This window comes from Sceloporus occidentalis, unplaced genomic scaffold, assembly GCF_023333645.1.
Source record: "Sceloporus occidentalis isolate IW3139 unplaced genomic scaffold, rSceOcc1.0.p SCAF_18, whole genome shotgun sequence".
NCBI classification, from domain to species: Eukaryota; Metazoa; Chordata; class Lepidosauria; order Squamata; family Phrynosomatidae; genus Sceloporus; species Sceloporus occidentalis.
In genome coordinates this window covers 9,771,364-9,784,862 of record NW_028316998.1, presented here as the reverse complement: position 1 = coordinate 9,784,862, position 13,499 = coordinate 9,771,364, and the positions used below count along the sequence as shown (strand labels likewise).

Here is a 13,499-nt window from a genome sequence, read left to right as displayed (position 1 = left end):
TCTGCACGATTAACCCTGCATTAAATCCATCCTGTTATTAAGTAGATGACTGTTGTTCTTCAGGAAGTGTTAGTAAGCAAGAGGGGGATAAGTTAAGGTGAGGACATTCATTAGATACGAATGTTAGCTCTGCCATAGGTTGCTGGCCATCTCAGCTTTAATGTGAACCTAATATTAAATAAATCTCTCCACACCAAGTACAGTTATTGACAAACGTAATGTGCACAAAGCAGGTAGTATGAATTAATGTGTCAGGGTCCATCCAGGCTGTAGAGCTACATATCTCTGATTTTCCCTGTCTCACTACAGCCTTTGCTGAAATCCATTCTTGGATTTCCATAAGCTCTGCTCTGTGCTTCTGATTCCTTGATTCAAGTTCTGCTCTTTGCTTCAGCTCTGTTTCCTTTATAAGGTGTGCCCCACCCTTTTGTTTGTCTCAGTCAGTAGTCTAAAGGTATGTCCTTCTTGGTTTTGTGTTTAGATTTAATGTTTAGTTTCAGTTTATTAATAATTCAGTAGGCAGGGTTTAGTGCTAGGACCCATTGAATATTGGCATAGTGGTGGGCTAAGCATACTATGGCCATATGAAGGGACGGACTCTCCAATTATTATCACATAGTCCTAGGCTAGTTCCTGTATTCATGTTTGTCTGTCTCTTATGTAACTTTGCCCTCTTTTCCCTGAATCATCTGAGGATTTTGGTTTCTCTCTCCCCTCCCCATGTCCCAGTTAAGATGTCCTATCCTTGCTTAAAGGAGAAGTGTCCGAGGATCTCGGCTCCTCACTCAATCCCTTGTGGTCCTTGTTCCCTGTCCTTTGTTGTGTCCTGTCTGGCTATGTTTCTTGCTCGGTCTACCTGTCCCTTGCTCGCTCTGTTCCACTTTGCTTGCTATGTGTCAGCTGTTACTATGCTTAGCTTCCATACTCCCAGCCTGCAGCATCCTACACATTCGTCTGTAGAGCTATGTCTCATGCATGCTCCAGGGTGCCTGCAGGATATCACTTTGTTTTGTTCTGGACATCCGCTGCTATATCAGGGCCCTGGTATGTGGCCGCACAACCCTAGATGCCCACCTGGGAGATTGCAGTCGCCCTGAACTCCATCTTTGGGTCATTACAGTCGTCTGTATGGACCCAGTCCCTGACAAAATGAACTTAGTCATGCTAAACTCCGTTATGTGAATAGATTCCCATTTCATATTTACTGAGAAGGAATAAGGAAAATGAAATCATGGCATATAATGCATGTGAGCACACATAATAGTGTACAGTTTCAGCTGCAGAGTTCTTCAACAAAGATGCACTGGGTAGCAGATACACCTCTTTTGTTGCAGGAAATGTTAGGCCTTTTTAGTCCTCATTCCGCAGGACAGAGATACTGGGAAAAAGTGAAATGTACCGAAAAGTGAAAGTGGCTTATCGCTGCACTTAGCAGAGCCATGAAACACACGCAAAATGGTTCAGGAGAGACAGCATTCAGCGTAGGTGTGGTGATGTTTGAATGCTTGTGCCACAGCATCAAGCAGATTTGAAAACTGTGGTGACAATTATATCTTTCTTTTCCTTCCCCTCTATGTATTCTCTCCTTTATTTCTTTAAACTCTTCTCTACCACTTAATTTCTCTTCCGTCTCTTCATGCATCTTCTACTCTGCTTTTCCTCTTCTCTCTCTTTTCTATATACTCTTTTCTTTTTCTTTATTCTTCCATACCTCTCTATTTCTTGTCACTGCTTTCTGCCTCCTACCCTTTCCCTCCTGTCTTTTTTCACTATTTCCCACTCTCTCCTTTCTCGATCTTCCCTGTCTATTTCATCTGCCAAAGTGTCCTCCCCATCATAAACAGACACACACAGTTACTTTAAGTTCAGGGAAGCATGCACATGCTATATTATATAATGTGACCTTGATGATCCCCGACTTGTCCAGGGGCCCACTCTTGCTTCTTTCTCCCCCCGCTCCTTGTTTTCTCTTATCTCTTTACTCTATCTCCTTTCCACCCATCTTCTTTCTAGTCTATCCTCTCCTCTCATGACTCCTAACAAACCCTTAGATGCAACTTCTGAAACAGTGCTCATGGAATAGCTTGGCAATATATTAATTACAGCAGTAGTATGGGATATATCTAAGAATTCTACCTTTAAATTGGAAAGTATTGGGGTGGCAACTAAATATAAATTTCCTTTCAGGTGCAGTGTATATTTTATTGGCATTACCCTTCTTGTACATCAGAAAATCTACTGATAATCTCTAATCAAACCAAACCTCAGTGCAACAAAACCCCATATTTGCTGTCCCTTATTAGCTCTCCATCAGAATAAATCCATTAAAATCCACACTCCCATTTTTATTTTAGTCTGTATATTTTTGGGGATTTTTTATGCCATAATAAATCAATTTATAACTTATTTGAAATGCATTATTCTGAATTTTTTGTTGTTATTCTCATACCTGGGTACTTCTGGGCTCCAGCTACCCGGAGCCTTCCCTTGCGGGATATGGCCAGGACTGCACACTGACTTCAGCGGGCGGTCCCGCTGACGTCTGTGGGCGGTTCTGATTATGTTAATGGGAGTTCCCGCTGAAGGGCAGTGGGAAACACCTCCGTTTAAAGGAAAAATGGGCGGGAGCAGGGTGTGTCAAGACCCCGCTCCCGCGACCCGGAGGATTCGGATAACCGGAAAAGCAGTGCTCACCCAGCAATGTGCGGGTCAAACCCGTTGAGTTCCCAGGTATGGTTATTCTGTCTCTCACTGTTGAAATAAACCTACCAGTAAAATTATAGACTGATCGTGTATTTGTCAGTGGGCAAATGTACAAAATCAGCAGGGGATCAAATATTCAGGATCTGGAAACTGGAATAGAAACCTAGTGGGCTGATATGAGCTCTGTCTAGAATATCTAGCTGTCTCTTATAAAGACCAACACTTTAATATTCCATACGTGTATGTTTTACATATACTTCTTGTAATATGCATTGTTCTACTATGTGCTTATATTATGTGCTTGTGCAGAACAATTCTGTTTCAAGCCAAACCTACATTTGACATAAGTTATAGAGAGACTGCCAAATAAGGCCTTTGAGTAAGTAGCCAGCGCTAATATCCATTCACATCACCAACATATGGCAACCACGCACAGAGACCATTTATTGCTAAAAACACACAAAGCTGAAAAGTAGTAGGTTTATGCTAGATGACTCATAATGATATCATAAAGAATATGAATGCTGTTAATTTGTAGCCTCATTCTGTGGCGGTGGCAATACATACTGTAAAGCACTGCAGATTATGGCAGACTGCAATCTTTTGAATCAGATAAAAGTGTTTCACAAAAAAGCTCTCTTTTTGATACAGATTGAATGGACTCGTAAATCAAAACTTTTATACTTAGAAACATAGCTCGGTAAAGGACCTGCCCCTACTTTCCTTTATGATACAACTAGGGCTGCAACTGATGATTATTTTCATAATCGATTAGTTGGCCGAAAAAAAAATAATTTTTGTTGTTTATTTAAAATAATTTAGGGAGGGGACCGGGGAAGTTAATGACGGGAACTGGATCAGAGTGGAGGGTGGGAGGGAGATAATTAGGGGAATGGGGGAGCTAATGATGGGAACTGGGGACCTGACCAGACCGAAGAGTGGGAGGGAGTTTATTTTATCTGTTATCTTTAGAATGACATTTCTTAATTACGATTTATATAATAATATTTTATAATATTGGGATTTATGATGGTAGAGCATCATCTCAGAAGAGAGGTGGCAGAGTATAGATATACAACAATGGTTCCATTTTGTGCTTTGTAACTTCCAAAAACCATTTAAAAAAACTATGCATGTGTGGGATTTTTCAAAATTAGAACACTTAGATTAATATATTTTGTGGTATTTTGGTGAACCGACTAGTTTAGGGACAAGTATAGAAATATAAAATCCCAGGTTTTTTGGTGATATAGTGGCATTAAGGGACACAAATAAATGTCTTTTGTCTATGTAGAAACTATCGTAAACAGAACCAAGAAGTATATTTACCAGCAGTTTTCGTCTGCATTTGGCTGTTTACAAGCGGAAAATGGAAAGCATTTGTGGTAGAACTTCGGCTAGCTACCATTTATACAAGGAAGTAGCACACGTTTAGACCAGGGTAAAAATACAGCCTAAAGCTATGGCTGTGCTATATCACATTACAACTGCAAATGCAAAATAAAAAGTTGGTGCCGGAGGAGTTGACATTTTTAGGGTGTCCAGTCTGCAGCCGATTACCGTATTTCCCCATGTATAAGACGCACTTTTTTTTCCGAAAAATGTTGGGTCTAAAAACTATGTGCGTCTTATACAGTTGTTGATTGCAGTTACTACTTCCCAGTCCCTCCCTATAGTGACACTGACAATCGGCCCCGCCTCTTTCCGATTAACAGTCCCTCTCTGCAGTCACACCGATGATTGGCCCCGCCCCTTTCCTGATAGTATCCACATGGCTAAGCAACTCACCTAACAGTAAGTAAAAAAATTATATTTAGGCTGCTGAAAGTTAGGGGAGGTGGGGTTTAATTTAGGGGCAGTTACGGTTAATGGGGTGTTAAGGGTTAATTTAGGGGCAGTTATGCTTGGTGGGGTCTTTAGGGTTAATTTAGAGGCAGTTATGGTTGATGAAGATCTCTGCAAGTGGACCATTTACACTACAGTCTACTTTTAAAAGGTGCTTTGCACCAATAAATCATGGCGCGCCATGCCTTCTATAACATAAGGGAAGGCATCATAATATCCTTTTTCAGGGTGTGTGCAACGGTTCATAGATTGGGTTTTCTCTCACCTACTCTTCATGAAGGCATGGAACATTATGATTTAAAAAAATCAGGCTGTTCTGGCAAGCACCGTTACTGGTGGGTTCCCAGTACAATGGATTTAGCATTAATTACTGTATGTACTGTATAGAAAATTATACATACATACACAATGTATATACAGTAAAATATAAGTGGTATGGGTTCATTAAAACAATAAGGAGGGAATTCATCGCTTAATGTACACATTGAAAAAATGGTCAATCTTGGATGTAAAGGGGTTCAATGAATTTAGCAATATTAAAGGTTGTGAGAGATATCCCAGAAAAGGGAAATAATTATACCATATTTACCTTTCGAGCAGATCTAGGCCTGACTTAGGGTAACATTCCCTGCTGCCCCCTTACATCATCCAGCTGGCAGGGAGAAGTGAAAAAAAAGACTATGAATATATACCCATAGTATTCTTTTAAAATCGACCAGCTCAATATTCCAATGAAAAGCCTTACGTTTCTGAGTTATCAGTTACATCTTTATGCTGATCAGACTAACAGGCTTATCAACACGGCCATGGTGTGGGCAGATCATTGGAGTAGCAGCTGGAATTGGTCTGGGATTTGGTCGGCAGCTGGAATTGGGTAAGGATTTTATCAGATGATTAAACATTCACTTGTCAATGCTGTATTGATGAGTGAAAATCCCTAGTAAGAAAAGGTTGTAAATTTACAGGAATATCAAAAATGAATCATTCTTGAGAACCGTTACCTTAAAAAAATGAAAAAGAAAAAAAAAAAAACACCAGCACCTAAACTGTTAACACAATTTAAGCTGAGAAAAGATTTACTATAGCAAGAGCTTATTTGGGATTGTTCAGCATAAATCTTTTAGAGGTGACCTTGCTGGGGACAGCAGAAAAAAAAAACACTGAAAAAATAGGGATATAGAGGAAATAAATTCTAATTTAATTTATGTTCTAAGAATCCAGCAATTCATCAATAGGGTATAATGAAAAGCAGTTCACAAAATGTTAGAGGGAACCACTTATAACATAGCCATCTGGATGCGCATAATATAGCAGAGATAATTTACTGCAACTGTTTGAAAATGCATATTTTACATATTTTGCACAAGGAAATTTCTGCTTGCAATATGCACCACTCATTCTATACAACACACTTCCAATCCAAACTACTCAAGTGAAGTCACTTTGCAAAGCTACATTCTTCAGGAATGCAGTTTGGTTGCCAACATGTAAAAGACATTGGCGGGTAAGCTTTACCACGTCTCATCGCTGAGTCACTGGGCATCCACTAATGGAGCCAGCAAAAAAAGTGTCAAATATTTTGCCAGTGGCGTCTCCAGCTTTCATATTTAGGGGGGGCACATGGGGGGCCAGGAACCAAAGTATGGGGGCCAATTATAAAACGGTACATATACACTATATATATATATATATATATATATATATATATATATATACACACATATACACACACACGTTAGGCAGTTATTTCTCATTCTGTAATATTAGCCCCTGCTGATGACAATATATAGAAATATTACACCCTGCTTCTGATATATATTAATATTAACCCCTGCTGCGGATATATATTGATATTAGCCCCTGCTGCGGATATATACTTATATTATACCCTGCTGCCGATATACATAAAAATTATACCCTGCTGACGATATATATTAATATTTGACCCTGCTACCAGTATATATTAATATTAGCCCCTACTGCCAATATATATTATTAGTCCCTGCAGCCAATATATATATAAACTTAGCCCCTGCAGCCAATATATATTAATATTAGCCCCTGCTGCCGATATATATATATAAATACTAGACCCTGCTGCCAATATGAATATAAATACTAGACCCCGCTGCCAATTAATATTAATATTAGCCCCTGCTGCCAATATATGTTAATATCTCCCTCTCCCTCCCAAACTATCCTAACTACCCCCTCTCCCTCCCAATCTATCCTAACTACCCCCTCTCCCTCCCAATCTATCCTAACTACCCCCTCTCTCCCTCTTTTCACTCTCTACCCTCCTCCCCCCCCTTTGAAGTTCACTTACCTTGGGCTTGTAGAAGTCCAGCGGCGGGATCGCGAGGTCTCTGTCTTCCTGGTTCTGCCGCAGTGTGCGCGGCTTCATTGCTGAGCGCCGGATATGACATCATATACCGGCGCTCGGCTTGAAATGCCGGCACTGCGACCAAGGCAGAGGCCTCGCGGTCGCGGAAAAGAGTGAGAGGCGCCGAACGGTCGCTGAGAACTTATTCCTCAGCGACCGCTCGGCGCCTCTCTCTCTCCTCCGGATCTATAAAAAAAAAAAAAAAAAAAAAGACGGCGTTTCAATTGGGGGGGCACACCGGGGGGCACAGCATGATTTAGGGGGGCCATGGCCCCCTCTGGCCCCCCCCTGCCGACGCCACTGTATTTTGCCCATGCAAAAAACACACATAACATGGTAAAATATGTAATTTAATATCTAAACTAATGTTAATTATGGAAATCTATAGGGTAGGGGTGTCCAACCTGCGGCCCTCCAGCTGTTGCAGGACTACATCTCCTATACTCCTCTTTCAGCCCCTTAGCTAAGTATTATGGGAGATGCAGTCCTGGAAGGCCGCTAGTTGGACACCCCTGCTATACGGTATAACATGGAATTAGCGTGGAACTAGCTCTCAAATGGCATTTTCCAAGTTATTGATACATTTAGATAACGCAGTGCTTATGCTCTGTCATGTTAACCAAATAAAACTTAGCAAATCTGTAATTTGCACATGCATATAACCATTAAAAACACCCTTTTCAAGATGCTTTTTCAGCATATATGGCAGTGCCTGCTTTTGTGTCACATGGCAACTCTCTGAGAAGGGTTCCACCATTCAACAGTACTAGGAAAGATGTTTCTAATACTCCATTTAGCTCAGTTCAGATTACCGTATTTGCTTGATTATAAGACGAGGTTTTTTTCAGAGCAAATGCTCTGAAAAATACCCCTCGTCTTCTAATCGGGGTCGTCTTATAATCAGACCTCAAATAGAGGTCTGATTAATGAGACTAAGATCCAGATCCCCCGCACCGCTGCAGGGGACCTGGATCCTCCTGTCTCCCCCCCCCACACACACACTTACCGGTGCTTCCTGCTGTATTGCGGGGCAGCAGGTTGACATCTACGCGATCCGCGTAGACAACGTCCGCTGCAGCCGGAAGAAGGTGTGGCTAGCAGCGGGGGTTGTCTGCGTCCGTCGCGGATACCTTCCCCGACTGTCAGAGATCAGAGGTATCCGCGACGGACGCAGACAAACCCCTGCTGCCAACTCCACCTCCTTCCGGCTGCAGCGGAAGGAGACGTCAACCCGCTGCCCCGGCAATACAGCAGGAAATTGGAAGCACCGGTAAGTGTGTGTGTGTGTGTGTTAAATGGGGGCATAGGGCATTTCTGGAATGTCATATAACGTAGTGGATGCATGGAAGGGTAACCCAGCAGAGGTGGTTAGTTTCTTTGTTTAAGCATTCAATGAGTTAATCTGAGGTTAATTTAATGTGTTTCTTTGTGAATGCCCTCTGTATCTGTTCTGGCTAGAGGTGTCATCTTCCCAAAGGACCCCTGTGGTGATTCATGGCCTAACAGATAAGGACCCTGAGTTATAGGAATTCCATTCCTATCTTAAGTGGGGGGTTTCCATCACCTTTACCCCACCATAACTTATTGGCACATCAAAGATGGGACCCGATTCTTGGGGATGGTGTCATATAATCAGTCATGTGGTCAGAGGGGCGTTTGCTTGCAAAAGTCTGATTTAGGGACAAAGCAGCGACCTCAAAGCAGAACTCCACGATATTCTGTGATCAGAACAACATCATAAGAAACCATCTGGACTTAAGGAGTTCCCACAGGCCTACTTATTGGAGAAACTCGTGAGTGAGGGTCCTGTGTTTAAGTCCTATTGTTTTTAAGAACTGTTTGCCGTTTTATTTTTATTTTGTATGTCTTGTTTTTTGTAATTCTGGCACTGTGTAATCTTTGTCTTTTTGTTATTTAAATATTCATAATCCAAGTCTGTCTTTGGGCTCTAGTATCGATATCCACGAACCATAAGAGAGGATAACACGTTACCATATTGTTAAGTTTTACAGGATATATATATATGTTGGTTGCCCGGGGTGGGTTGATATATATATATAGAGATAAAGGTTCTAATTCTGATTTCTCACGAATCCGGTATCAAAATCGTGAGTGGTGGCAGACTACCTGGGGGATACAGGCAGGATTTGGGGGTTAATTTGGTATAGCTTATGCCTTGTTAAGGGGTCAAGTTAGTAAATCCAGAGGCCTGGTGCTATTAACCCCTTCATGCCCACGCCCTCCACACAGTCACGGCTTGGCAAGTAGTCCTGACCGTGACACCTTATACCCCTATATGCCACTCTGGCACTTAGGGGGTTAAAAGGCATATTATGGGGCAGAGTGGCATATAGGGAGGTATAAGGCATTTCAAGAGGCAGAGTGGCGTTAAGGGGGCATTTAATAGAGCACTCTGCGTCCTGAAATGCCTTATACCTCCCTATATGCCACTCTGCCCCATAATATGCCTTTTAATCCCCTAAATGCCAGAATGGGATATAGGGGTATAAGGCATTTCTGGAGGCAGAGTGGCACATAGGGGGTCAAAAGGCATACCATGGGGCACAGTGGCATATAGAGGGTTAAAAGGCATATCATGGGCCACAGTGCCATATTGGTGTGGCAAGCCTGGGGGCAGATGTGCGTAACTGGGGGACAGGTTGGAAAATACAAGGAAATAAAAACAAAAAAAAATATTTTTCTCAATCATAGCTTTTATTTAAAAAAAAAAGTTAATGAATTAACATTTACTGGTAAAACTTTTTTCCTTTAGGGTCGTCTTATATTCAGGCTTTTTCTTTTTTTCCTAAGTTAATATTCAGATTTTGGGGGGTCGTCTTATAATCAGGGTCGTCTTATAAATCGAGCAAATACGGTAACATTCATATTTTGGGGGGTCATCTTATAATCAGGGTCATCTTATAATCGAGCAAATACGGTAGTTCATGGAACACCACCTTGAAGTATATTGCATAACTGTACAACAACACCATTTTGTTTTAGTTGCTAAATAGTTCTTATGCACTAATAGATAAAGGTAGGGCCTGGTGCGCATCTTCTAGGGAATCACACATGTTATCTTAACGCTAATGTTTTGCGTTCACGCTAATGTGATTGGCTGCTGCTTCAGGGACAAAAGTAGTGCTACTGGGCATTGTGAGATGGAAGAACTCCAATCACTATACACTGTATGCACCTATTTGTATGTTCACCAATCAGCCATAATATTATGACCAAGTAAACATTTGTGCTCAAAGTAGATGTGTTAGGAGGAAAAATGTAAGGATCTGAGCGACCTTAAGAAGGGCCAAATTGTGATGACTAGATGACCCGGTCAGAGCATCTCCAAAACTGCAGCACTTATGGGGTGTTTCCAGTCTCCAGTGGTCAGTTCTGGCAGTGAACCGGCGACAGGGTCATGGGCAGCCAAGGCTCATTAATGCACATGGGGGGCGAAGGCTGGCCTGCGTGGTCAAATCCAACAGACATACCACTGTAGCTCAAATTGCTGAAAATGTTAATGCTAGTTGTGATAGAAAGGTGTCAGAACACACAGTGCATCGTAGTTTGTTGTGTATGGGGCTGCATAGCCACAGACCAGACAGGGTGTCCATGCCAACCCCTCTCCACTGCCGAAAGTGCCTACAATGAATACGGTGGCCTGGTAAGATGAATCATGTTTTCTTTTACATCACGTGAATGGCCGTGTGCAACGCTTACCTGGAGAACACTTGGCACCAGGATGCATCCATGGAGGCCCCACCTTGCAACTTATAGGACTTAAAGAATCTGCTGTTAACATCTTGGTGCCAGATACCACAGCACACCTTCAGAGGTCTAGTGGAGTCCATGCCTCGCTGTTTTGGCAGCAAAAGGGGGACCTACTCAATATTAGGCAAGTGTCATAATGTTATGGCTGATCTGTGTAGAAAAATACATTGGGGACTCTAACATTCATTAAAAATAAAAAATTTTGGGACTAGATGTTCAATATACAATGGAAAACAGACAGATCAAATGATAGACAAATAAATATGATGTATAAAACCCCACCAAATCTAGCTTATATGCAACTCTCATCAAATTAAAGGGACTTCATTAACAGATCATATGTAGCTTCAAACAGAAGGCAAAAAAACAATGAAAAGCCAAATGAGAGAAACACACCGTCATAAAGCCACTATGTAGAAAAGAGACTAAATAAAAAAGAGACTTGCCAGCATATCCAGAGAAGATTTATGGCAGAAATTAGAGCCCAAGGCATCTATTCGATATTTACCTATAAAGCCGATAAATATTGTTAAGGTAAAAGGTTGACCAGTAGCATCAATTAAAGCATCCAGACTAATCTAGCAATGCTAAATTCTAGACAAAGACCAGCAAAGTCTACTGTACTATTCATTTAAATTTACTGAAAGAAAACCCTTCAGGTTCCTACCTCACGTACACATAATAAAACCTGCAAAGTGTACATTAATAGTTTATTAATCATTAACCAGAGCACATTAGGTTCATGTTATGGCTTTACCCACCTCTGAAAAGCACATTATGATGTGTAACAAAAACAAAGCAGCAATCTGAAATGTATTCACCAGCACACATACAATGAAATGAAGGAGAAAGCCGCAAGTTCAACCTGCTCACACCATGGTGCCAAAGCCAAAGCAGATCATCTTCCTGCAACTTGGCCATGACCTGCATAATAAATGCACACCCTCTGCTTACGTTACAAAAGCCTCAATCACTGGCCCAGTTTAGACAATCACACCCACACACAGACAAGGATGTCCAATGTTTTGTATCCAAAAGAGAGTAGAAGAATAATATTGACATTTTTTCTTAATGTTAATGTAATCCTCAAGTGTCAGTTTGGTATTTAAAGTTGACACATATTTGTGATGTATTTACACTTAGATCTGATGGCTGTATCCATGCCTGATTTGAGTACTTACTGTCTTAATGTTCACTGGCAAAAATAAGCAGATTTAGTTAAACTCACATTTGTACACTGCAGCCCTATATAATTAGGTTAGTGGTATTTCATATTTCATATTCCAGCAGCATAGCACCCAAATGTTCCTATATTCTTGCAACTCTACCTCCAAAGCTGTTCATATGTCTCCAGCTAAGATGAAAGCAAGGTAGTGATTGGTTTATAATCAAGATCAATGACTGACTAGTAACATAGGGTCACTTAACGAGACCAGTAACTGACTGAGTCTGGTTACAAAGTCTATTCATAAAATTAACTTTGTATAGCAAGAGATCTACTCATCACAATAGTTGTTTCCATTAAAACACCCATGCCTTTCAATTCGCAAATTCATCTCAATAGTGATCATCACTAGTGTCAAGGGTTTCACCATTATAGCTGATTACCAAAGGCACTAAGTAGGTTCAATTCGTACATAAAAGGATATTATGATGTGTGAAAGATCATATGTTACTGGAGACTACATCACGTTTTCTACTGGCTGCCTAGAACATGCCTTAATGAACAAGATTAATGATTTACAGTGATATTTCTAAATGTTCTGAACATTCAGCTATCTTACCGATACCAGGTCTAAGTGAAGCAATTAAAAAGGTTGTCTGATGTTCTCAGACGCCCTGAACACAGTTTTCTTCTATTTTAGACAATAGTGGGTTCATGTAAATTGGAAAACATTTGTCAGCACACATCACAATAAAATGTATCTTTATACCACATAATATATGATCAATAAAAGAAATACTAATTTATTGAACTGACCTCAAAGTCAAACATTGCGTGATCAGAAAATCACAAGATGAGTCAGTATGACAGTATGGTGAACAGGTAGGCTCCTAGTTCTAATTCTGAGACAGACACAGAATAGTTATTATGTAAAACACAATATTTTACAGACTAAACTTGGTACATTGTATCTTCGTCAAATGTCTTTTGCCGCATTGCAGTAGTAAGTCAAACAAGGAGGGTGTACTCCATAAGGTTCTGGTACTTAAATGATCTGTGACTCAGATTCTACACCTCAACATAGAAACAAGATGTTTTTTTATTACTTTGTCTGAATCATCTCTGAGACATTAGAAAAAAATAGAACTTTCTAGATTTCTCCCTGAACCAGGTTTTTTTTTTTTCTGTTCAGCTGCTCATAAAATTTTTGACCTTTTCAAATATGTTAATATCAAGGGGGGGGGGGTGGAATTCGATTTGACAAAAGAGATGACACTTACATTAACTCTGAAGCTCTCCTGTGATCCATCCAAGAAGCATACATTGCAGACCACCTCCGATCTACTTTTCTCCTTTGGAAGTTCATTTGCTCGTATGTTGTTTATCCTCCCACCCAAAGCACGCAGCCGGGAGTTCATAACGAATATGGAGTATCCTAAAATGATAAAGGGCTTTCTTATTGAAATGAAAAACATTAAGAATGTTTTTAGTTTATTCCATTTAGACCAAAATTCCATTTTAGGAAAAAACACTCTGGGAACTCTATTTCATCTTCTGATAGCGGAAAATGCCAATGCATCTCTACATCAATGCAATAAACAGAACCATAAAGAAAATTCACTAGCAATGATA

General features: G+C 40.6%; 1 protein-coding gene across 2 annotated transcripts in view; it reads right to left on the bottom strand.

Annotated features, from left to right (window-relative positions):
* The window catches only part of LOC149302589 (tyrosine-protein phosphatase non-receptor type 3-like), a 49,131-nt gene extending 35,846 nt beyond the window's left edge, over positions 1-13,285 (bottom strand). For both annotated transcript variants that reach the window (XM_089482247.1, XM_089482248.1), the window contains exon 1: positions 13,148-13,285. In XM_089482247.1, coding sequence (XP_089338373.1) covers positions 13,148-13,285 — 138 coding nt within the window. The remainder of the gene's footprint in view (positions 1-13,147) is intronic.
* Between the last annotated feature and the right edge of the window lie 214 nt (positions 13,286-13,499).